Here is a 26,538-nt window from a genome sequence, read left to right as displayed (position 1 = left end):
AAGCCTGCTGCATTTTCCCTATCAATGGAGTTCACCAAGAAATTTTGGACTTGGTTGTTTTGGATAATTTGCCCTCTCCAGTTGTTCTAGGATTGCCTTGGTTAAAACTGCACAATCCTTTATTGGACTGGTTTACTAATGTGATTAAGTCTTGGAGTCCGAAGTGCTATGACAAATGTTGCTATGGTCGCATTGCGGCTGTGGAAAAAGGGGAATTACCTGTACCTATTCAGGATTTTTGGAGGGTTTTTTCGGAGGAGGAGTCACAAGTTTTACCTCCTCATAGGGATTATGATTGCGCCATTGAGTTTGTTCTGGGTGCTACTCTTCCCAAAAGTCGCTTGTTTAATCTGACCATCCCTGAAAGAAAGGCTTTGGATGAGTACATAGAGACTAGCCTGGCTGCTGGTCACATTAGACCTTCTAAGTTGCCTGTGGCAGTTAGATTCTTCTTTGTTAAAAAAAAGGACGGCGGTTTACGTCCATGTCTGGATTTTCGTGAAATTAATAAAATTACCGTACACAATTCCTACCCATTGCCGTTAATTCCTGACTTGTTTAACCAGTTAGTGGGAGCCAAGTGGTTCTCCAAAATTGATCTCCGGGGGGCATACAATTTGTTACGAGTGAAGGAGGGTGATGAATGGAAAACTGCTTTTAACACTCCGGTAGGTCATTTTGAGAATCTGGTGATGCCTTTTGGTCTTACCAATGCACCTGCATTTTTTCAGAACCTTATTAGTGACATCCTGAGACCTTTGATTGGTAAGAATGTGGTTGTGTATTTGGATGACATTTTGATTTATTCGCCAGATCTGGAGTCCCATTGGCAGAGTGTACGTGAAGTGTTGCAGTTATTGAGTGATAATTCACTCTTTGCTAAACTGGAGAAATGTGAGTTCGCTGTGCAGAAAATTAGTTTTTTGGGCTACATTGTCTCCAGCGAGGGCTTTGAGATGGACCCTGTGAAGGTTCAGGCTGTGCAGGAATGGTCTAGGCCTATTGGTTTGAAATCTATACAGAGATTTTTATGTTTTGCCAATTATTACAGGAAATGCATTAAGAATTTTTCTGTAATTGTTAAACCTCTAACCGATCTCACCAAGAAAGGTGCGAATACGGCCCAGTGGACTACTGAGGCCATTGAAGCGTTTGAGTATCTCAAAGAGAGGTTCAGTTCTGCCCCTATCCTTATGCAGCCTGATGAGACCAAGCCTTTTTTGGTCGAGGTCGATGCTTCATCAGTGGGAGTCGGAGCAGTTTTGTCTCAGGAGAACAAGGGTGGAGTGCATCCTTGTGCCTTCTTTTCGAGGAAATTTTCGGAAACCGAAATGAATTATGATGTTGGAAATAGGGAGTTGCTGGCTATTAAACTTGCGTTTGAACATTGGCGTCATTTTTTGGATGGCGGTTTTCAAAGATCATAAGAATTTGATCTATCTGGATGCTGCCAAGCGCTTGAATGCCCGTCAAGCTAGGTGGGCACTTTTTTTTTTCTCGGTTTCATTTTTCTGTTACCTACATCCCTGGTACTAAGAATGTTAAAGCCGATGCTTTATCTCGCAGCTTCTCTCCTACAGTCGGTGCCGAGGAGGAGGAGAGCATTTTACAGAAAGGAGTTGTGGTGGCGGCTTTGGAATCCGTTTTGGAGAATGGGATTCTGAAAGCTCAAGATGATGCTCCATGTAACACTCCCCATGGGAGGTTGTTCGTGCCTAGAGCCTTTAGGAGAGATTTGTTTGTGGAGTGTCATGAGTCTAGGTTGGCAGGTCATCCAGGAATTTCGGAAACTAAGAGACTTATCAGTCGCAGTTTTCGGTGGCCTGGATGGCAGAAGGAAGTCATCAAGTGGGTGCATCAATGTACTGTGTGTGCTAGGTCAAAAGCTTCACATACTCCTGCTGCGGGGTTGCTTTGCCCTCTGGAAGTTCCTAGTGCGCCTTGGACGCATCTCACAATGGATTTTATTACTGATCTTCCTTTGTCAGAGGGTTTTACTGTCATCTGGGTGGTCGTGGACCGTTTTAGTAAGATGTGTCACTTGGTTCCGCTCATTAAGTTGCCCTGCGCCAAGACACTCGCTAAGGCGTTTGTTAAGGAGATTGTCAAACTCCATGGCGTTCCCACAGATATTACTTCTGATAGAGGACCTCAGTTTGTGGCTCGCTTTTGGCGTGCTTTTTGTGACAGGTTGGGAGTCCATTTGTCATTTTCGTCTGGTTATCATCCTGAGTCTAATGGACAGACAGAAAGAAAGAACCAGGATGTTGAACAGTTTTTGCGTTGTTTTGTGGTGGACAATCAAGAGGGGTGGTCTGAGTTTCTGCCTCTTGCAGAATTTGCTCTTAACAACCATACATCCTCCTCTGCTGGGTGTTCTCCTTTTTTTTTTTTACTGGGAGACATCAGTCTTTTGGTTCGTTCTCCAAATTAGGGTCGGCGGTGCCGGAGGAGGAGAATTTTTCTGGTGATTTGGAGACAGTTTGGACTAATGTACGTTGCAACCTTCAAGAGGCTAACAAGAAGTCCAAGAAGTATTTTGACAGGAAACGTAAAGAGGTTTTGTTTACTGTGGGTGACATGGTTTGGTTGTCCTCGAAGAACCTGCAGTTGAGGATTCCCTCTAAAAAACTGGGTCCTAAGTTTGTGGGTCCATTTAAAGTGCTTCAGGTTGTTAACCCGTCTGCTGTTAGGTTGAATGTTCCTACTTCCTGGAAGATTAATCCTGTGTTTCATGTTTCCTTGTTGAAAAAGGCTGACGTATCTGATAGGGACGCCACTGTCACAGTTCCCCCTGTCGTGGAAGACGGAGAATTTGAAATTTCGCGTATCTTGAATTCTAGATGGCATAGAGGGAAATTACAGTATCTTGTCTCCTGGAAAGGTTTCGGTTCCAAAGACAACTCCTGGGTAAGGATGGATGATGTCTCTGCTCCTAGGCTTGTTAAAGCTTTCCACAGGAGGTTTCTGGATAGGCCTGGGCCTGGAGGATCCTCATAAAAGAGGGGGTAGTGTTAGAACCCTCCTGTTAGTTTTTTCTATCTTTGTTTTGCGGTCACGTGACCATCTGCCTATATATTCCAGCTCCGCCCTTCTGGCTTTACTGGACTTCAGTGTTGTTTGACTGTTTTGCTAGCCTTGTGCTTCGGTGCCTTTCTCTGTCAGTTTGCTTGGTCCTCTGGGACCTCTAGTACTTTGTGTCAGTGTGTCTTTTGTGTTCTACAACAATTTCTGTTTAGGAGGTGTCCCATTTTTGTCCCAGTCCTTAGTTCTTTTAGGGACCCCTCACTTAATTCTATAGGTCTTCGTTCAGACTGCGTGTGGCCTCCCGCCGTGTACAGATGGCGCCGTGCGGCCTCCTGATGTGTATAGATGGCTACGTGCGGCCTCCTGATGTGTATAGATGGTGTAAGGCAGCGCTAGTCATCATACTGGGGGATACTCGCTGCATCGGGTAAATTAAGCACAAGTGCAATGTCCTTCCGGTATTTCACGATTCAGCAGTTTATTATGTTATCATAAACCGCTGTTCACACACATAATGTCCACGAGCCTTTCCAGTGGCAGCTATACCCACTTGGCACCAGGTAAACTAAAACACTTGGCTTCAGCAAACTATAACAATGTCCATATATCACAATGTCCATATAACGTACCGCTTTTACCTTTTGCAGGGTCTTAACGGTTTCAGGTTTAGTTTGCTACCACTTCAGCTTTTAGGCTTCCCAGGTGGTGGTCTCCAGCCCTCGTACCTTCAAAGGCTACTGGTATGTTTTCACTCACATCCAGCCTGCGCCTTTCAGGACTCTTCAGCAAGCCTCTGCCTTCCAAGGCCACTAGCATCCACTCACAGGATCCAGTCTCAGCCTTTCAGGCTGCCAGGCTTCACTCAGCCTCACTAGGCCTCACACGAACGGTGTCCCACACACATGGGGAACAGGCCTCATGCCTCTCACACACCTGTCTCAAATTAACAGGGTTTTTATATCCTGTAGCACACACACACACACACACACACACACACAGACAGGACCTGAGCTGATGTCACAGTCAAGTGTTCAGACCTTCGGTGTGCAGAAGGACCTGTGTGATGTCACAGTCATGTGACCAGTCAGCTGAGGGGGAGGGTACATGGTCAGGCAAAACACATCCTGGACCATTACCGTAATGCCAAGCAAGGTCGTGCATTACAATGGCTACGTGCGGCCTCCTTCGGCCTCCTGCTGTGTATAGATGGCTATGTGTGCTCAATATTAAGTCATACAATTAATGTAAGGCTATGTGCCCATGATGCGGAAATGCTCCGGATTTTTTTTGAGCGCTTCTGCATCTCCCTGGCAGAAAAAACGCATGCGGATTGTACATGCGGATTGTACATGCGGATTCTACATGCGTTTTTCCTGCCAGGGACATGCGGATGTGAAGCGTTCTTCACTTGCATTTCCGCATGCGGGTTGTCAAGCGCTTTTAGCATCACTTGGAAAGTGCTTGACAACTTGGTCACACTATATAAATCCATGCAAACCGCATGGATTTATATAGTGTGACCGCAAAAGAATGGTAAAAAATAAAAAATAAATATATACTTACCTTCTGATGGCCTGCCAACGTCAGCAGTTGCATGACCAGTCACATGACTAAATGACGTCACCACAGGTCCTTTTCAGACCACCGCGAGCTGCCGGCAAGCCAGGACGCATCGAATAAAGACACCGGGGGCCATCAGAAGGTAAGTATAATATTTAGTCTTTATTTTATTCTTTTTTTTTAACAGGTTCTATGGTACCCGGAACTGGATGAGAGTCTCCTCTTCTCCAAACCCGGGTACCATGTGCACATTGAAACGCGTGGAATCCGCATGTACAGATGCAGCGATGCGGATTCCATGCGTTCCAATGCAAGTCAATGGCGGCGAAAACGCCGCGCTTCCGCAAAATAATTGGTAGTGCTGCGGAATTGCCGCTGCGGAAACGCTTAAAAAAACGCATAGTGGGCACACAGCCTTAAAAAAATAATTATAATTAATATATTAATATTGCGCCAAATTAATTACACGTGAACTATCACATGATCTATCACAGGGGATCATGTGACATGCGATAAATCAGGTGTGTGTGTGTGTGTGGGGGGGGGGGGGGGGCATGCGCCTTCTAAACTGCCCGGGGCCCTTACTACTCTTAATCCACCCCTGGGTGACGGGATGCGGAGAATGCAAAGCGGAGGTCCAGGATGAGATGAGTTTCGGCGGCAAGTGAGTGGTGACCGGCAAGCTGATATTAGTAGTACTATATCTGGCTGCTGATCACCACTGCCTCTCGCTGTCACCGCCGTGTTCAGAGCACAGCAGTGTGATCATCACGCAGGCTGTGACCTGAACACTGACTGAGATCTGCTAAGTCATTGTATGCCTCTGACTGACATAGCAGAGCAGTATATCTAACACCCATCATGCGTGGTACAGCCCCCAGACACGCGTATCCAATCCCACCATAAGATACACTCTGCGTATCCAATCTTACTGTGTGCTACACTCTGTGTATCCCATCCCAGCGTATATTATACATTACATCACTGTTCCCCTAGAAGTGGACATAGCGGGGGTCACACATTACACCCACCACTGCTCCCCTAGAAGTGGATGGAGCGGGGGGGTCACACATTACACCACTGCTCCCACAGAAGTGGACAGAGCGGGGCTCACACTTATCTAACTCCATCCTGTATGATACACTTTACTGAGCCCTGTATCTAATCCCATCATATGTGATACACTAGACTGATCCCTGTATCTAACCACAACATGTGATACACTCCGCGTATGGGTCCATTCCACGCCAAATGAATCAATGATTATTACCACTATATTTTTAATTCTTTTGAGAATTTGTTCTTCAGTAATACTGTGTTAGAGAATGCAAAATGTGAAGAAAAAAAATTTAGTTTAATTAATTTTCATTGTGAAAAAATGAGAATTTCTGTGTTGCATGCCTTTACGTTTCTCCTCGTAACGCAAGAAACAAGATACTGTAGACCGCACATTAAGGAAAAGAGGAAAAAGTGGCACTCACCAATTCAGCAAAAAATTCAAAGTCCTTTATTCCATTATATGTGACGTGGAATGGGTGCAGGGAAGCAGAATGAAAGGAGAAAGGAAAGGAGGATGACAGCCGTTTCGCGGTGGTTCAACACTTCTACAGGTCCAAGAAACAAGATAGAGAAATGGATAAAACACCATTCAACTCAGTACAGGCTTTTAATAGATATGTCACAAGAATATCTATCTTTGTTAATATTTTACCCATACGGAATCAAACGCAAAATTTCAACAAAGCACTTCCGAAAAATCAATATATCAATATAAAAATCAATATAATATTAAATTTGCAAAAAAAATCACATGTGCCTCCTATCCTCCTAGCCACATCTGTACCAAAATTCAAGTTGGGCTCTCAATGGGATCATACTTAAAAAAAAAAAAAAATAAATAAATATATATATATATCTTGAATTCAGATCTGTTCAGCTTGTGGTCTAAAAGTGTCTAGGTTTTCCACATAAAAAACGTGTGGGTTTTTTTTTAGATATTTTTTTTTTTAGATATTGGGAGTGTGGAGGGATGCTTCGGCTGCTTCTTTACACGACAAACAGCTGACTGGAGATGAGCTTTATAAATGCTCATATCTTCACGCACAGACTGCTCTCCATCAATCCAGTCACATCTCCCACATCTGCCCAGTAACGGAGACAACCTGAGCAGGTTCTGGAAAGGAGAGTACCACAAGCACACCCCAGAAGGGCTGGAATATAGCAATAATTACAATAAAACATTGGTTAAAGGGACTCCGCAATATCACACTTTCATTCCATTGGGTGAAACAGTAATAAAAACAAGGATTTTTTCATTCAGCAATGACAGTAAAGTCCATGAAGTAATTGAAGATGGTACAAGATTTGCAATGGATGACACAACTGGTTATGTGACCTGTGAATATGATCAGCACTGCCAGCTAATGGACTCTCCAAAGATTATCACAACGAAGAAGTAGAAGTGACTTTTCTGCACCTTCTTGTCCATCCCCATCCATTTTGTATCCAAGAAAACCAGACATTATAAAAATAAACCCAAATCAGACATAACTTTTGTGGAGCCAAACCCCGTAACAGCCGGACATACTGACACAAAAGGAAACACGCATTGTTCATAAGCGATTGTGGACAAGATTAAATCTCGCTAACTAGAAGGGACAAATTGATGATAAAAGCTCAGTTTAAAGAAGTATTATTAATTGTTCAGACTAGTTCATTTTGTTTTACTTTAAAGCATGATGATTTAACTACTATACTCTATTTAAAAACGTAAAAAAGGACATGTCTAGTGTTGTAATAAAAAAAAAATTGATACACGTATATTTAAATATTTAATATTGCAGTTTTTACTTTAGTACTAAGCATATGATTAGGATGAGACTGTATTTAGAAAATCACACTTAAAAATATGATCCAAGGAGAGTCCAACTTTAATCCTTGTACAAATGTAACCAATAACTCAAGTGACACATATACCTTTTTTAAAAATTTTATAACATATTGTTTTCCAAAATTGCGCACCAAAATTTTGAATTTGACTCCTCAAAAACAAAATATCAACAAACATAATCTTGTGACACATCAAATTAATGCCTGTACCGTTCTAAACAAAACGGTGCCTCTGCCATCTCTTTATCTTATTTCTAACTTGAGATATAATAAGAAATGTAACCTTATAGAAGCCCAAAATTCAGACTTTCAACACTTCAGAAATCTATAAGCAATTAACTAATGAAGATAAAAACGCAAAACTTTTTTTTGTAATTCACTAAAGTAGCACAAAAAAACAAAGAGAAAAAAATCTGAAGACATCGGGTAAAAAAAATATTCAGATTTGTACCACTTGACAATAGCGAGCAGCTGGCAGTCGTCCTCTGAGACACTTTCCACATGTCAATGTCACGTTGCAGTCACCACTGCACTATGATTGTAAACTTTAATCTCCCTAGTCCTCTAGCCTTCACCCAGAAGAGGAGGAGAGGTGTGACATCATACATATGAGCAGACCCCACCCACTTTTACAGCACTCCTAAAGTAAGCTTGAAGTACATAAGGTAATTTCAGCAGCTGCTCCTGACGCGCCCCTGGGCCTGTGTCGCGCTGCGCACGCGGGAGCTTACCCGGAGCCGGATCTGTGGAGGGTTGTAGTCTCGTGGCGGTGACCCGGTCCGTGCCCAGGGAGTCAAACTAGACGGCAGTCTATTAGTAGTAAATGGTTGATGACTACGCCACCCGTTGAGTGCAGCCAGGGGGCTGCTGCTGCAGGGCAGACCGCTGAGGCCGATGGTGGGATTGTGCAGCGTGATAGTATAACCCCCAACGGGAGGGGTATGGCCTCAGGGCAGCCGACGTGGATGATGGGGGTAGCAGGAACCACTCAGAGACGGTACGGTGTAGTTCAGGGTCTTTACTGGTAACAACAAAAGACCCTCCCGGAGTACTTGCTAGCGAACGGGGCCTGGTCAGTCCTTGAGCAGATGGGATCTCCCCTGGCCAGGCGTAGTTGTAGGCCTCCCAAACTGACTGTACTCTTCTGGCTACCTTGCTAGAAGCTGATGTAAGTAGCCCACGTCCCTGAGTGTACCGTGTGGTGCTCACCCGTATGGCCGGTGACTCGGGGCCTTCTAATGGCTTCCGCTCCACGATGGCGGTGCTGGTCCCACGCGTGTGACCGTGCCTTCGGGCTTCTGGGCCAGAGGACCTGAAATCCCCTGCCTGACGGATTCTGCTACTGGGTAGGAATTAGTCCCCACAGCCTCGGACTCCGGGTCCGGTAAAAAGTCTTCTTAGTCAGGGCGAACTCTGCAGCTGCCAGCCCCTGACTCCTTGTAACTGCTGTTTCTTCCTATGCTGTCTCTACTTCTTCTCTTCTTCTACTCACTCACCCTGCCTCAGCCCCAGGTTTTTATAGGGGAAGTTCTTCCCCTCCCAAGACTGGGCAGGAGGTGTGGCATGCACAGGATCCCTGACCAAAGGACCTCCCACCTGCTCTCAGACATAACATTACGTTACTGTGGCAACCAGACCCCTGGGGTGTCACATTCCCCCCTAGTAAAATTTAGTACTCCGGGACTAAACACATTATAGAAAAACATAACAAGGTAAAAACAATAACAATAAAATACAATAAGGAAACACAATAAGATGGTCACGGCGTGTCCGCAACCGGGTGCAGTCTTTGAAGAAAAGCAAAGGTGTCCATTTCACCGAAACAGGGAGACGTAACCAGGTAGGGGTCTGTTCTACCCCGAGTCCTTGACAGTCTTTAGTCCATCCTGGGTTACGCTCCAACTATGTACAAGGATTCCCGGTAAATCCACCAAGGATTCCTAAAAACAACTAGAAACACAAAATTACACACAAGCAACTATACACAGGTAAACATATAAAATAGCTTAAACATTTAGATCCTCCAACGTGCGGGTAACTGGCCTCTAGTGGCCCTAGTGGACCTACGGAGCTGACTGTCTGGCCCTGAACTACAGGGTGTAGGAGCTGTCAAGGGTAAACTGGGCAGCTGTCTACCGGCTCTTTGTCTCACTAGGGGTACGGCAGGCTCACTATAAGCAGAGGGTTGATTCTCCTGTTCTGCTTGTGTGGAGTCTTCTGCCTCCTGGACCGGCTGTTCTTCCAGCTCTACCCGTTGCTCCGTAGGTTCTTGGGATGATGGTTGGAGGAAGGTGAGTACGGGTACCACAACTGCACCATTGACTTGAGTCCAAGACCGAGGGAAGTCCCCGAGCACGGTACTAACCATATCTTCCCTTTCTTCCACGGGTCGAAGGTCTTCTTGTTCCTCTTCAGGGTTCCTCAGTTGTTCGGGACACTTCTTCAGGTGGTCCCGGGATACAATGGCTGTGGTTTCCCCTCCGTCTTTACTGATGGTACAGACCTTCGGGTTCTCGTGGCTTGAGGGCAGTACGGTGTACGGGTCCTTCTCCCACTGGTCGTCCAACTTGTGGAGCCGTCTCTTCCTCTTCAAGACCTGCTCTCCGGGTACCAGGGGAACAGCGGGAGCATACTGGTTGTATGTCTTCTCTTGTCTTTCCCTAGCCTGACAGAGACTTCGCTCCACGCTCTCCTGTACTCTCCGGTACTGCTGCTGCCTCTCTGTGTCCCAGTCTGTTTCTGGTGAAGTGTCCTCGGGTGTCAGGACTCCCATTTCCAGGTCAACAGGTAACTTACCAGGTCTTGCCCTCATTAGGTAAGCCGGGGTACAGTTGGTGGAACCTACCGGGATGTGGTTGTATAGGTCCACCAGATCGGGCAACTTCTCAGGCCACAGACTGCGTTCTTCCAGGGGCAATGTTTTTAGAAGATCCATTACCACCTGGTTCATTTTTTCACAAAGTCCATTAGTTTGCGGATGGTAGGGTGTCGTCCTTATCTTCCGGCAGCCATACAGATTGCAGAATTCCTGGAAGACCTCCGCTTCAAAGGCAGGTCCCTGGTCCGTCAACACTTGGTCCGGGTACCCGTGTGGACGGCAGAAGTGCTGCTGGAAGGCTCTAGCTGCTGTTTGAGCCGTTAAGTCCTTGACGGGGACGACAACCAAGAACCGAGAGTAATGATCCACGATGGTTAACGCGTAGACGTAGCCACTTCTGCTTGGGGTCAGTTTTACATGATCCAAGGCTACCAGTTCCAACGGTTGCCGGGTGACGATGGACTGCAGGGGAGTCTTCTGGCTGGCCCGGTCCTTCCTTCTCAGATTGCACGGGCCACAGTCTCTGCACCACTTCTCGATGGTTCCCCTCATGCCTACCCAGTGGAACCGCTCGCGCAGCAGGAACTCCAGCTTTTTCCACCCGAAGTGTCCAGCTCCGTCGTGGTATGCCTCCATCACCATGGCTGCGTCTCTTCGCGGCACCACTACTTGCCAGAGAAGTTCATGCGTCCGGGAGTTAACCATTCTGCGGCACAACTTCCCCTTGTAAAGGAATAGTCGACTCTTCTCTGCCCATAGTTGTTTGGCTTCCTCCGGAGCGTCTGGTTCAAGGCGAGCCTCCGGCCGAGTCAGCATCTCCTTCACCAGTCGGACGGCAGGGTCGCTGTCTTGCGTTTCTGCCCAGTTGTAGTGGGGTAAGGGGTTCAACGTAGCAGCCTGCTTACTCCTTACCCGGTGGGAATACTGGATAGTCCCATGACGGTGGAACGCAGGGAGTTCAACTTCTTCCAGTCCCTCCGGATCTTCTCCTTCGTCCGGCAGGTTGGGCATCCTGGACAGGGCGTCCGCGTTAGTATTGGAGCGTCCTGCCCGGTATTTGATTGTGAACTCATAGTTGGACAGACGGGCCATCCACCTCTGCTCCAGGGCACCGAGTCTTGCCGTGTCCAGGTGTGTCAACGGGTTGTTATCCGTGTACACGGTGAACCGGGAAGAAGCGAGGTAATGCTTAAAGCGCTCAGTGATTGCCCATACTACGGCCAGGAACTCTAGCTTAAATGAGCTGTAATTCTCGGGGTTCCTTTCAGTGGGTCGCAGTTTTCGGCTGGCGTAGGCGATTACTCGTTCCTTCCCCTGCTGGATCTGGGACAGTACAGCTCCTAGCCCGATGTTACTGGCGTCGGTGTAGAGGATAAAGGGCTGACTATAATCCGGGTACGCCAGGATTTCGTCCCCCGTGAGGGCCATCTTCAGCTGGCGGAAGGACTCTTCTTCCAGCTCCTCCCATTTGAAGGGCGGCTTCTGGTTCTTGGCCTTCCGGGACTGGCCTATCAGGAGGTCCTGCATAGGCGCTGCCTTTTTGGTGAAACCGGGAATAAACCTTCGGTAGTAGCCTACCAACCCTAGGAACTGCCGCACTTCTTTTACGCTGGAGGGGCTTGGCCATCCCTTAATTGCGGTGATCTTATCGGGGTCGGGAGCCACTCCGTCAGCGCTCACCACGTGTCCCAGGTATTGCACCTTTGGTTTCAGGAGGTGACACTTGGAGGGTTTCACCTTTAGGCCGTAACTCGCCAGAGCTTCGAACACCTCCGCCAGGTGTTTCAGGTGGTCCTCATAAGTTTTGGAGTATACGATGACATCGTCCAGGTACAACAGGACCGTCTCGAAGTTTCTGTGGCCCAGACAGCACTCCATTAATCGTTGGAAGGTTCCTGGGGCGTTGCAGAGTCCGAACGGCATGCAGGTGAACTCGCTAAGTCCCATCGGGGTGGTGAATGCGGTCTTCTCCCGGTCCGCCTCTGCTACAGGAACCTGCCAGTACCCGCTAGTGAGATCCAAGGTAGAGAAGAAGTTAGCAGATCTTAAAGCAGCCAATGACTCCTCTATCCTTGGCAAGGGGTACGCATCCTTGTGTGTGATACGGTTGATTTTCCGGTAATCTACACACATCCTCATGGTGTTGTCTTTCTTTTTGACTAAAACTAGTGGGGCTGCCCAGGGGCTACAGCTATCCCGGATTACCCCAGCCTCCTTCATGTCTCTAAGCATCCCCTTGGCGTGTTGGTAATGTGCAGGGGGTACGGGTCGATACCTCTCTTTTATGGAAGGATGATCTCCCGTGGGGATGCGGTGTTCTACCCCCTTGACTCGCCCGAAGTCTAACGGGTGTTTACTAAACACTCTCTCATACTCTTGAACCACCCGATAGACTCCTTGTTTCTGGTGTGAGGGAGTGGAGTCAGTACCCAGATGTAGTTGCTGACACCAGTCCTCCATGTCTTTCTTAGAGCCGTTACCTTCCTCCGGGTGAGATGGAGGCAAGGGTTCCACAGATTGTATAGAATTTTGATTAGTGGTATATAATTTGGCTAGCGTGGCATACCGGGGCAGGTACACTTCCCTCTCCCCGATATTTATTATGCGAAGGGGCACCCTCCCATGGCGTACATTGACCACCCCCCGTGCTGTCAAAATGGTGGGCCTACTGTCTGAGTAAACTGGTTCTACCATTGCCTGGTAATCTCTACCTCTCAGACCAATAGCTGCCCGGCACCAAATCATCATTTCACTTTTTGGGGGCATGGCAATAGGAAAAGGGTCACACATTCTTACGCTACCAATCTCACCGCCGGAGAGTTCCACTTGTTGCCGTTGCATCAGTGCCCGGATCTCTTTCTGGAGCACCCGCTGCTCGCCGGAGCTGGCATTCTTGGCAACCTGCTGTAAAAGGAAAATCACCTCTGCAAGACAATTTTCAATTACATTAGTTCCTAGAGTTATTTTTGGGTGACTCTCATGTTTATCAATATCTACAATGATCAGTCCCTGTGCGGCCAGTTCGACTCTACCAATTTTGATGGTCACCTCTTTAAATCCGATCTGTGGCACGGGCTGACCATTGCTGGCGATGATACTCAGGTCGTCGTCAGGGTAGCGGGTAATATCCGAGTCATTCCAGTACTGCTTGAAGAGCACGTACGGGATGGTGGTGACCTGTGACCCGGTGTCCAATAGGGCACTCATGGGAATGCCATCCAGTACCACAGGCAAGACTGGACGTCCTCCCACATATCTGTCGCGCCAGTTCGATGGGCCTGGTGATCTTTTTCCTGGGGGTTGGCCCTCTACCCCAGGTTGTGCCCGTTTAAAGAACAGTACCTTTCCATATGTCCGGGTTGATTGCAGCGGCGGCAGATGGGTCGTCCGTCCTCGCTGTATCGGTCACTGGGTCTTCCTCTGGCCGGTGGGGTCCTCCTTGGTCGACGCCACGGGATGTCCTCCGGTCCGGATGCCAGCTGGATCTTCCCTGGGGTGGAAACCTGTAAAGACTGCACAGTTCGGGTTAGCGCAGCAACGCTCTTAGCTAGCTCTTGGACCTGATGGTGTAGGTCTGGAGCCGGGTCATTGTCCAAAGCCTGCGCATCAGCTCCCACAGGCCCTGCCGACAAGGGCGCCGCCCCCTGGTGGTAAGTGATAGCTGGGCGCCTGTGGGTCACAACGCCACCCGGTGCCGGTTCTCGGAGCACCCGGATAGCTCTGTCCTTGAACTGTGCAAAGTCCAGATGGGGATCCTGTAAGGCCATTGCCCGCAACTGGGTTCGGTGGGCATTGCAATATAAACCCTCTATAAATTGTTCAGTCAACAGCCTGTCCTCGTTTCCCACCCCATCAGGGTCGGTCTGCTTTATGGCCCTCAGGGCCTCTTGTAGGTTTAGTGCATAGTCCCTTATACTCTCATGCGCTCGCTGCTTGCACCCGTAGAATCTAAGCTTGATCTCGGCTGAGGTGCGGGTATCAAAGGTGTCCCTCAGCCGGGTTAGTATCTCTGCGACAGTCTTCCTCCCAGGTGGCCAGGATTTTACTTCCCTTTTGGCTGCCCCGGTTAGTTGGGCCACCAGGATGCTCACTTTTTGCTCTTCTGTGAGGGGGTACACCTGGAAGAGGCTATCCAGCTTTTCTCTAAAGTCATGCAGGGTATGTGACTCCCCTGAGTACTGGGGTAGCCAAGCTGCTCCCGGGATATAGGGCATGGTGAAGGGCATAACTGCAGCAGCGGTGGCGCTGGCGGGGGTTGAGGCAGTGAAGCTCTCCTCCGTATCCGACATCTTCCTCCCCCCTAGTGGACCGTGGCCTACCTTGCGATGATCCTGTTCCGTAGGCCGCGGCTCCGCAGTGGATCGTCAGGGTTGAGAACCTTCCGTCGCGCTCCGGTGACGTCGGCGTCTGCTGGGCTCCTTCCAGGACCTTACGCAACGTCCGGACGTGAGGCGGGGCTTCAGTTCTCGCGCGCTTTCGGAGTCCACGCCCCTCTTCTTCCCGCGCGGCGTCCTCAAGATGGCGTCCAATGGCGGGAAAACTCCACGGATGGCGGGAAGAAGGTCGAAGATGGCGCCGGATGGCGGGAAAACTTCGCGGATGGCGGGAAGAAGGTAGAAGATGGCGCCGGATGGCGGGAAACCTCCACGGATAGCGGGAATCTTCACCACTGGTAAGTTTGAACAGTCTCTTTTTCAGGCACGCAGTACCCGGTTGTTGCGGGCACGTAATCCTGCCGACTACGCCAAAGTTGACGCGCCCCTGGGCCTGTGTCGCGCTGCGCACGCGGGAGCTTACCCGGAGCCGGATCTGTGGAGGGTTGTAGTCTCGTGGCGGTGACCCGGTCCGTGCCCAGGGAGTCAAACTAGACGGCAGTCTATTAGTAGTAAATGGTTGATGACTACGCCACCCGTTGAGTGCAGCCAGGGGGCTGCTGCTGCAGGGCAGACCGCTGAGGCCGATGGTGGGATTGTGCAGCGTGATAGTATAACCCCCAACGGGAGGGGTATGGCCTCAGGGCAGCCGACGTGGATGATGGGGGTAGCAGGAACCACTCAGAGACGGTACGGTGTAGTTCAGGGTCTTTACTGGTAACAACAAAAGACCCTCCCGGAGTACTTGCTAGCGAACGGGGCCTGGTCAGTCCTTGAGCAGATGGGATCTCCCCTGGCCAGGCGTAGTTGTAGGCCTCCCAAACTGACTGTACTCTTCTGGCTACCTTGCTAGAAGCTGATGTAAGTAGCCCACGTCCCTGAGTGTACCGTGTGGTGCTCACCCGTATGGCCGGTGACTCGGGGCCTTCTAATGGCTTCCGCTCCATGATGGCGGTGCTGGTCCCACGCGTGTGACCGTGCCTTCGGGCTTCTGGGCCAGAGGACCTGAAATCCCCTGCCTGACGGATTCTGCTGCTGGGTAGGAATTAGTCCCCACAGCCTCGGACTCCGGGTCCGGTAAAAAGTCTTCTTAGTCAGGGCGAACTCTGCAGCTGCCAGCCCCTGACTCCTTGTAACTGCTGTTTCTTCCTATGCTGTCTCTACTTCTTCTCTTCTTCTACTCACTCACCCTGCCTCAGCCCCAGGTTTTTATAGGGGAAGTTCTTCCCCTCCCAAGACTGGGCAGGAGGTGTGGCATGCACAGGATCCCTGACCAAAGGACCTCCCACCTGCTCTCAGACATAACATTACGTTACTGTGGCAACCAGACCCCTGGGGTGTCACACTCCACCTAGTCTTTAACCCCTTTACCCCCGAGGGTGGTTTGCACGTTATTGACCGGGCCAATTTTTACAAATCTGACCACTGTCACTATGAGGTAATTACTCTGGAACGCTTCAACGGATCCACCTGATTCTGAGAGTATTTTTTCGTGACATATTGTACTTCATGAAAGTGGTAAAATTTCTTCGATATCACTTGTGTTTACTTGTGAAAAAATCGGAAATTTGGCAAAAAAATTTAAATTTTTGCAATTTTCAAAATTTGAATTTTTATGCCCTTAAATCAGAGAGATATGTCACACAAAATAGTTAATAAATAACATTTTCCACATGTCTACTTTACATCAGCATAATTTTGGAACTAAAATTTTCTTTTATTACGGAGCTATAAGGGTTAAAAGTTGACCAGCGATTTCTCATTTTTACAACAAAATTTACAACACCATTTTTTTAGGGACCACATCATATTTGAAGTGACTTTGAGGGGCTTTTATGACAGAACATACCCAAAAGTGACACCATTCTAAAAACTGCACCCCTCAAGGTGCTCAAAACCACATTCAAGAAGTTTATTAACCCTTCAGGTGCTTCACAGGAATTTTTGGAATGGGGAAGAAAAAAATTAAGATTTTAATTTTTTCACAAAAATGTTACTTTAGACCCCAATTTTTTTATTTTTGCAGGGGTAACAGGAAAAAATGGACCCCAAAATTTGTTGTGCAATTTCCACTGAGCACACATATACCCCATATGTGGGGAAAACTGTTTGGGCGCACGGCAGGGTTCGGAAGGGAAGGAGCGCCATTTGACTTTTTGAATGTAAAATTTGCTTGAATAATTAGAGGAAGCCATGTTGCATTTGGAGAGCCCCTGATGTGCCTAAACAGTGGAAACCCCCCCCCACAAGTGACACCATTTTGGAAACTAGACCCCTCAGGGAACTTATCTAGATATGTGCTGAGCACCCTTAACCCCCGGGTGCTTCACAGAAGTTTATAACATGGAACCACGAAAATAAAATTTTCACATTTTTGCCACAAAAATGTTTTTCAGCCCTTGATTTTGCATTTTCATAAGGGTAACAGAAGAAATTGCACCATGCTTGCAACTTGTTGTGCAAATCCTCCTGAGTAAGCCGATACCCCATATGTGGGGAAAAAACACTGCTTGGGCGCATGGCAGTGTTCGGAAGGGAAGGAGCGCCATTTGACTTTTTTGAAAGTAAAATTTGCTTCAATAATTAGCGGACACCATGTTGCATTTGGAGAGCTCCTGATGAGCCTAAACAGTGGAAAACCCGCACAAGTGACACCATTTTGGAAACTAGACCCCTCAGGGAACTTATAAAGATCTGTGGTGAGCACCCTTTAACCCCCAGGTGCTTCACAGAAGTTTATAACATAGAGCCGTGAAAATAAAAAAATCTAACTTTTTCCACAAAAATCATCTTTTAGCCCCAATTTTTTTATTTTCACAAGGGTAAGAGGAGAAATTGGAACGTAAAAACTGTGCAATTTCTCCTGAGTAAGCCAATACCCCATATATGGGGAAAATACACTGTTTAGGTGCATGTCAGGGTTCAGAAGGGAAGGAGCACTTTTTGAACGCAAAATTGGCTGGAATCAAGAGCGGACGGCATGTCGTATTTCAGGAGCCCCTGATGTGCCTAAATAGTGGAAATCCCCCAAAAATGACTCCATTTTGGAAAATAGACCCCTCAAGGATTTTATCAAGGGGCATAGTGTACATTTTGAACCCGGAGGAATGACAAAATTTGATAACATTAGGTCATTATATTGAATAAGTAGTCATTAGTCTTGAGCGCCAGTGCTCGCTACTTGAGTTTGCATCGGGTACTCGGGTATGCACCATGTATCTCGGGTGCTCGAGTGACATGTTCGAGTCCGCGCCCTGCATGTTTCACGGTTGTTATACACCCAAAAAAACATGCGGGGATTGCTTGTGCATGGCAGGCAATCGTAGCAACGTTTTTTTTGGCCACAAAGCATATGGGGCAGAGATTCGAGCATGTCATTCGGACACCCGCGATACTCAGTTCATACCTGAGCACCCGATGCAAACTCAAGTAGCGAGCACTTGCGCTCAACACTGGTCACCATATCGTCATTTTTGTTTTTACTTTTCAAAAAATCCCAACCCTAATACAACCCCAACCCTAACCGTAGCCTAACCCTAACCCTAGCACAAACCTAACACAACCCTAACCCCAACCCTAACCCCAGCCCAACCCTAACACAACCCCAACCCTAGCCCAACCCTAACACAACCCCAACCCTAGCCCAACCCTAGCCCAACCCTAGGCCAACCCTAACCCTAGGCCAACCCTAACCCTAGAGTTTATTTTTTTACACCGTTCCTCGTGTGGTATAAGTGATTAGATGACTTTATTCTTCAGGTCGGTGTCATTACAGCGATACCAGATTCATATCAGGTTTTTATGATTGACAGCTGTCACACACTAAAAGACGCTTTTTTTTGTTGCAAAGACTAGTTTTTGCATCGCCATATTTTGAGAGCTATATTTTTTCCATATTTTGGCCGACAGTCATGTGACGGCTTGTTTTTTGCGGGACAAGTTGACTTTTTATTGGTACCATTTTTGGGCACATTACATTTTTTGATCGCTTTCTACTCCGATTTTTGGGAGGCAGAATAAACAAAAAACAACAATTCCGTATTTTTATTTTTTTTATGTCGCTCTGCATGTGATAAAATTGATAAGGCAGCTTTTTGCAGCCTGATCGGCTGTATAACATAGAGAGCAGCAGCTCCCTATGCCATGCATCCTGTCAGCGCTGCATACAGGGAGACGTTACCTTGGTCATGCACTGTGCATGACCAAAGTAACTTCCTACCTCCTGGTGACCCGGATGTTGTCATGATGACATTGGGTCATCATGGCAACATCGAGGAGCCACCGCAGACATCGCTAGACGCCAGAGAGGAGGTAAGTATAGGCGCTTACCTCCCCTTGCCCCCGCAATGCTGCGATCGACTTCGAACGCAGCATTGCAGGGGTTAATGTGCTTGGAGCGGTGAGGGACCAATCCTGGCACATAGAACTGGGTGACAGCTGTGACAATCATCTGACACCCGGCGGCGATCGCACCGCACCGCTTGTGTGCAGGCGCGATCGCATTATGTGTAATAGTACGTAGATGGTCCATAAGTCCCAGGGCACAGCTACGTACTATTACTGACTTGGTCGGAAAGGGGTTAAAAGTAGAAAATATCAAAACACTTTAAAAATGTTCACATTTTCCACCATTAAAAAAAAAGGTATTTAAAAAAAATATTAAAAACATTAATATGTTCCATTTTTGCAAATTTTCTATGTTTTTTTTCCATGGCACCTTTTTAAATGCAGCAGTGGTGAAATCCACAGCAAATGTAGATTTTGTTGCAGATGCACATTGAAAGCAGTTGCAAAAAAATTCTTAGCATTTGTCAAATTATCTGTCCTGTCTGCTGTTTACTTATATTATAACTAGAATGGTATTGTAAAACATTATTGATAATTCTTCTCAGCAACCCCAAAAAGTAGTGTCCCAAAGTTACCAAACATGTGTCACAAGCACATTCATTTGACATATACCTGACCATTTGACCTATCTTAAAGCACCCTGTGAGGATTTAGGAAGAGAGGGTTTTTTTTTTATCAAATCGAGTACCCAAAAGCCAGTTACATATAATACACCATACCTAAATGCATACACACGGTCAAAATTGTTGGTACCCCTCGTTTAATGAAAGAAAAACCCACAATGGTCACAGAAATAACTTGAATGTGACAAAAGTAATAATAAATTAAAAATCTATGAAGATGAACAAATGAAAGTCAGACAGTGTTTTTCAACCCTGCTTCCACAGAATTTAAAAAAAAATTAAACTCATGAAATAGGCCTGGACAGAAATGATGGTACCCCTGAAAATATTGTGACAAAAGGGACATGTTAAGTCAAGTTGTATCCACTAATTAGTATCACAGGAATCTACAATCTTGTAATCAGTCAGTGGGCCTGTATATAGGGCTACAGATACTCACTGTGCTGTTTGGTGACATGGTGTGTACCACACTCAACATGGACCAGAGGAAGCAAAGGAAAGAGTTGTCTCAGGAGATTAGAAAGAAAATTATAGACAAGCATGTTAAAGGTAAAGGTTAGAAGACCATCTCCAAGCAGCTTGATGTTCCTGTGAATTCAGTTGCACATATTATTCAGAAATGTAAGATCCTTGGGACTGTAAGCCAACCTCCCTGGACGTGGCTGCAAGAGGAAAATTGATGACAAATCAAAGAGACGGATAATACGAATGCTAACAAAAGAGCCCGGAATAGCTTCTAAAGAGATTAAAGGTGAACTTCAAGCTCAAGGAACATCAGTGTCAGATCGCACCATCCGTCATTGTTTGATCTAAAGTGGGCTTCATGGGAGACGACCAAGGAGAACACCATTGTTGAAAAAAAAAATCATAAAAAAGCCAGACTGGAATTTGCCAAACTACATGTTGACAAGCTTCTGGGAGAATGTCCTATGGACAGATGAGACAAAAATTGAAGTTTTTGGCAAGGCACATCAGCTCTATGTTCACAGATGGAAAAATGAAGCATATCAAGAAAAGAACACTATCCCTACTGTGAAACATGGAGGAGGCTCTGTTATGTTCTGGGGCTGCTTTGCTGCATCTGGCACAGGGTGTCTTGAATCTGTGCAAGGTACAATGCAATCTCAAGACTATCAAGGGATTCTAGAGAGAAATGTGCTGCCCAGTGTCAGAAAGCTTGGTCTCAGTCATAGGTGATGGGTCTTGCAGCAGGATAATGACCTAAAACACACAGCTAAAAACACCCAAGAATGGCTAAGAGGAAAACATTGGACTATTCTGAGGAGGTCTTCTATGAGCCCTGACCTAAATCCTATTTTTGGAAAGAGCTGAAACATGCCGTCTGGAAAAGGCAACCTTCAAACACAAGACAACTGGAGCAGTTTGCTCATGAGGAGTGGGCAAAAAAAACCGAGAGGCATAGAAGTCTCATTGACAGTTACAGGAATCGTTTGATTGCAGTGATTGCCTCAAAAGGTTCAACAAAATATTAAGTTAAAAGTACCATCATTTCTGTCCAGGGCTATTTCAGGAGTTACATTTTTTTAAAAATTATGTGGAAGCAGGGTCGAAAAGCATTGTCTGACTTTCATTTGTTCATTTTCATAGATTTTTAATTTATTATAACTTTTGTCAGATTCAAGTTATTTCTGTGACCATTGTGGGTATTTCTTTCATTAAACGAGGGGTACCAACAATTTGACCACGTTTGTATGTATATCTATAATATAATCAGGGATGTGTCCTTCTGTCCAAAGCCTCTACAGACTGCGTCTGCACACTGTGGCCGCAGACAGAAGTACACATCCAGCCGTTACAGGTGACAGGGAGGAGGACGAGGATGGACGAGTGTGGCGCCGGAGATGCTGACCACATACCGCCATTTTGCTGAAGACAAATTTGCACACAGTGTCTTTAACAAACTGGCGATGAATAGTGCAGTATGCGCACGTGCTGATTCCGGCGCCATTAAATAACGCAGACGACGTGCTGCAGGGGAGCAAGGAAAGGTGAGGAGGAGTTGTTTTTTTGGTATTGATAGAACAGTAGTGCAGGCAGGATGGGGGAGCATATACCAGGATTGGGGACCAGAATGGGGGAGCATATACCAGGATGGGGGAACCATATACCAGGATGGGGGAGCATATACCAGGATGGGAGACCAGCATCGGGTAGCATATACCAGGATGAGGAAAAGGATGGGGGAGAATAAACCAGGATGGGGGTGCATATACTAGGATAGAGGACCAGGATGGGGGAGCATATACCAAAATGGTGGACCAGAATGGAGGAGCATATACCAGAATGGGGTAGCATATACCAGGATGAGAAACCAGGATAGGGGAGCATTTACCAGGATGAGGTAGCATATACCAGGATGGGGGACCAAAATGAGGGAGCATATACCAGGACGGAGGACCAGAATGGAAAAGCATATACCAGGATTGGAAACCAGGATGGGGGAGCATATACCAAGATGGGGGAGCATATTCAAGGATGGGTAACCAGGATGGGGGTGCATATACCAGGATGGGGAACTAAGATGGGGGAGCATATACCAGGATGGGGAACTAAGATGGGAGAGCATATACCATGATGGGGGAGAATATACCAGGATGGGAAACATATACCAGGATGGAGGACAAGGATGGGGAGCATATACCAGGATGGGGGACCAGGATGAGAGATCATATTCCAGGATGGGTGACCATATACCAGGATGGGAGAGCATATACCAGCATGGGGGACCATATACCAGGATGGAGGAGCATATACCAGGGTGGGCGACCAGGATGGGGGAGCATATATCAGGATGGGGGAGCATTCGGTTTCAGTCACAGGGTCTGGGTCAGCTCCGATTCAGTCATTGCTTTGAGAATATAGAGCGGCTGCTGTAACCTTGTCCATGAATGACAACTAGCCTCAATGAAGAGACAGAGTCAGTCAGTGCTGGAGGCCCCGCCCCCGTCTCCTTGACTGAAACCGAATTCTGGCGGGAAGACTAAAGTTAATTTTCTCCCCGCTGCATTTGGCTGCATGTGGTCGCTGGACAGCATAATAAAGCTATTAACCTGCAGATTAACCACATATCTGCAGGTTAACGTTATTTCTGATGACAGAATTCCTTTAATTTTGTAGCACAATGCTTAAATAAAATGGCGCCGAAGTCAGCGCTCTATCTGGTGTCATTTTCTTTTTTTTTTTTTTAAAAGACTGTCTGCGAATTCGCATATACAGTGTCTTCAATAAAATGAAGCCGGATAGCGCAGTATGCACATGCGCTGACACCGGCACCATTTTATTGAAGTAACGTACTACAATATCAACATAGCTTTGCACAGGCACCACCCATCGCCATCATCCCCATGGCCGGCACGTGCACACGGCTATGTCGACATTGTAATACATTACATTTCATTACTTCAATAAAATGGCGCTGGAGTAAGCGCGTGCGCATACCGTGATTTCCGGCGCCATTTTACTGAAGACACTGTATATGTGAATTCGCAAACACGGTCTTTAAAAAAAAAAATGTCGCAGCAAATGTACCAATAAAAATGCTCGCCACCCGGACACAGAACAGGTTCAATAGTTAGTGTGTGTGTGTATATATATATATATATATATATATATATATATATATATATATATATATATATATACACACAGTATATACACACACATAGGTACTAAGCAAATAAATAAATAGCTTATGACCGCTTACCTGGGCTGGCAGTGCTAATACCCAGGTGAGTTAAATTTGTTGCAAGATTGCCAGTACTGTTGGAATTTGACAGTGTCGGGAATGTAGACTCCTCAGGATCTAGAGGAATTGGTAATGGAGAAGGGAAGTGGATGTTTGTCAGGTCAGGTAGCGAGCCTCCTGTGTTGTGTGTAGCAGGTATGAGGCTTGTAGTGTTCTCCTGTTCATTTGATGGGTAAATGCTTCAATAATGAAGACAGACATAAGATAGATTAGAAAACTTAAATAACAAATTATTATTACACATAGAAAATCTTTCACATAGCTGTATTGTAGCGTTCTCACAAACATTGAATAAAAAAAATATGAAAAAGGACAAGTTTATATTAAATACAAACATCAAGAACAAATTAAAACCATCATCTTTTACAAAAGGAATGTATTCATTATATATTGCCGCAAAGGGAAAAAAATACACCTACACACAACCATTAAGGGAACTTGAAAATTGAATTAAAAAAAATGTAAAAAAAACACAACAGCATTGTACATTATGCCACAAATTTGCAATAAAAAACAGTTGTTTTTGTTTGGTGGATAAAAATTAAATTAATTCATAGCAGCGGTTTTAAAGGGACACCATTGTAACAGAATGACCCATAAAATGCATTAGCTTGGATGTGGAAGATGAAACGGCAGTCACAATGACCCCAAGGTGCAAAAAGTGTCAACTTTTCCAGTCGCTGAATGTCTGACAATAAAAAGGCAGAAAGTTGAAATAGTGTGACAGTCAGAGGTCACAGAACAGAATGAAAAATGCTCATTTAAAATTTTGTTATATTCACAATTAAATTTTGACAGTTAAATTTTGGATGCTAAAAAAGCTTATGCTTGTTTTTTTGTATGTACTATTTTATATGCATGAACCTCCACAATATGCTGCTATATTAGTTACAATGATGCTTACTTCAGTTGCCTCACTAACTTGGTTACAAAATAGTGTGGAAAGGGAAAAAAAATCAACTTCACAAAGTGTGACGGTGTGATCCACACTTTGACCTAACTCACTTGGGAAAAGATTTATTTTTATTTAGATCCATACATACATATGTAACATCTTGACTAAGTTATTGTTTGCAGTATTAACCAGGGTCCAGCAATATATCACAGTCCACAGAGCACACTTGCTTTTGGAATCTGGTGCAATCATAGGCGGATTATAATAAGGGCAATCTGGGCTACCGCCCGGGGCTCCGGGGGACCCATGGCCAGATTGCCCTCATTATAATATGTGCGGCGCCGCGGCACATACCGGCAGTCAGAGGCGGAGGGCCCCCGGACCACTCCTCCAGCAGCTGCGCACGGCCGCTGCTTCTTCTTCGGCCGGGCCAGCACACAGGGAAGTTAACAAGTGCAGCGCGGCTACGCTGTGTGCTGGCTATGAAGGAGCATGAAGTCACTACTCCCCGTGCACACAGTCACGGTGTGGGGAGCAGTGACTTCCGGCAGCTGATCTCTACTTGTGAGCCATGCATGGCAGTGACGCCATGCGCGGCTCACACGGAGAGATCAGTGCGGGCAGACCGGACGCAGCGCTGGAGGAGAGAAGAAAGGTGAGTAGGAGTGTTTATTTTTTTTATGTGCAGCATGATAAGGATGAGGGGGCCATACATACCAGGGTAAGGATGAGGGGGCCATACATACCAGGGTAAAGATGAGGGGGCCATACATACCAGGGTAAAGATGAGGGGGTCATACATACCAGGGTAAAGATGAGGGGGCCATACATACCACGGTAAAGCTGAGGGGGGCATACATAACAGGATAAAGATGAGGGGGCCATACATACCAGGATAACGCTGAGGGGGTCATACATAACAGGATAAAGATGAGGGGGCCATACATACCAGGATTAGGATGAGGGGCTATACATACCAGGATAAGGATGAGGGGTGCCATGCATACCAGGATCGGGATTAGGGGTGCCATGCATACCAGGATAGGGATTAGGGATGCCATGCATACCAGGACAGGGATGAGGGGTGCCATGCATACCAGGATAGGGATGAGGGATGCCATGCATACCAGGAAAGGGATGAGGGGTGCCATTCATACCAGGATGGAGGGGTTCCATGCATACCAGGATGGAGGGAAGCCAGGCATACCAGGATGGGGATGGGGACCACATATAAAAGGAAGGGGGGGGGCATATATACCAGGATGGGGAATATTGTCAGTATTGGGGGTCATTACCCCTATACCAGTGTCAGCAGAAGACCCCCTCCCCCTTAAAAGTGCATCATGAACACATTTTTTGCTTACATTTTTATTTTTATTTTCCTCCTCTAAAACCTAGGTGCGTCTTATGGTCCGGTGCATCTTATAATCCGAAAAATATGGTATATATTCAATTTTGCTGCAACTCGTGGGCTGTAACATGGCAATAAACAGACATGGAAAAAGCAAAGGATGAAGTGAATATTAACCTTTTCATAACTGAGGGGGAGGAGGTCATCCAAGTCGATTTTTTACCTTTTGCAAAGCTAACTTCTAATGAAGATTTGGTGAGCTGGATTGTAGTATTCTATTTTGCCAGATATCAGTGTTCATTATTGTATAGTTGAGTATATGTAAACAGTGCTTATGTCAAGCAGGATATTAGATTTAGCAAATTTGCTGTCAGGACAGAACAATAAACACAATAGTGATGTCGGTTGACGTCAAGCGGGGAGTGCTCTGTCCTGACAGTAAATTTGCTATCTGAAAGTCATATTTTGTGTTTATTACAAGTTACAATAGTCATACTTTCTGTGTTTATTGAACCTTGTCTATTTTTTATATTGTTTGGTAACAGCACCATCTGCTGGTGATTTAATGTATGCATTCTAGTTTAAGTTTGCTATGTATTGTGAGATTGTTCCTGTTGCATTGTGGTCTTGTCACTGTGAAAGAAGCAGCAGCCATTTTCTGTATTCTCCTGAAGAGAAACCACATCACTTCTTGCTCTGTCTTGTGTTCCTTGCAAACAGCCTGCTCTAAGCAAAGTTGGTAAGTCATTATCTATGTGTTTTAATGCAGTGTTGCTGCAAGAATGTTGATATATTAGATAGGTAATCACCACCTTGTATTATTACCTCATGCTATACTGTGTATTGCAGACTATCTGTATCTATGCATTGTACAGTTATATGTTCTGAA

General features: G+C 46.3%; 1 protein-coding gene across 4 annotated transcripts in view; it reads right to left on the bottom strand.

Annotated features, from left to right (window-relative positions):
• The window catches only part of CRTC1 (CREB regulated transcription coactivator 1), a 581,448-nt gene that overhangs the window by 204,931 nt on the left and 349,979 nt on the right, over positions 1 to 26,538 (bottom strand). For all 4 annotated transcript variants that reach the window (XM_073684981.1, XM_073684999.1, XM_073684990.1 and 1 more), the window contains exon 8: positions 23,362 to 23,582. In XM_073684981.1, coding sequence (XP_073541082.1) covers positions 23,362 to 23,582 — 221 coding nt within the window. The remainder of the gene's footprint in view (positions 1 to 23,361; positions 23,583 to 26,538) is intronic.

This window comes from Phyllobates terribilis, unplaced genomic scaffold (assembly GCF_046119375.1).
Source record: "Phyllobates terribilis strain yellow unplaced genomic scaffold, ASM4611937v1 Scaffold_1__5_contigs__length_1240528914, whole genome shotgun sequence".
NCBI classification, from domain to species: domain Eukaryota; kingdom Metazoa; phylum Chordata; class Amphibia; order Anura; family Dendrobatidae; genus Phyllobates; species Phyllobates terribilis.
Note: the sequence above shows the minus strand (reverse complement) of the source record. Positions and strands in the feature narration are given on the sequence as shown.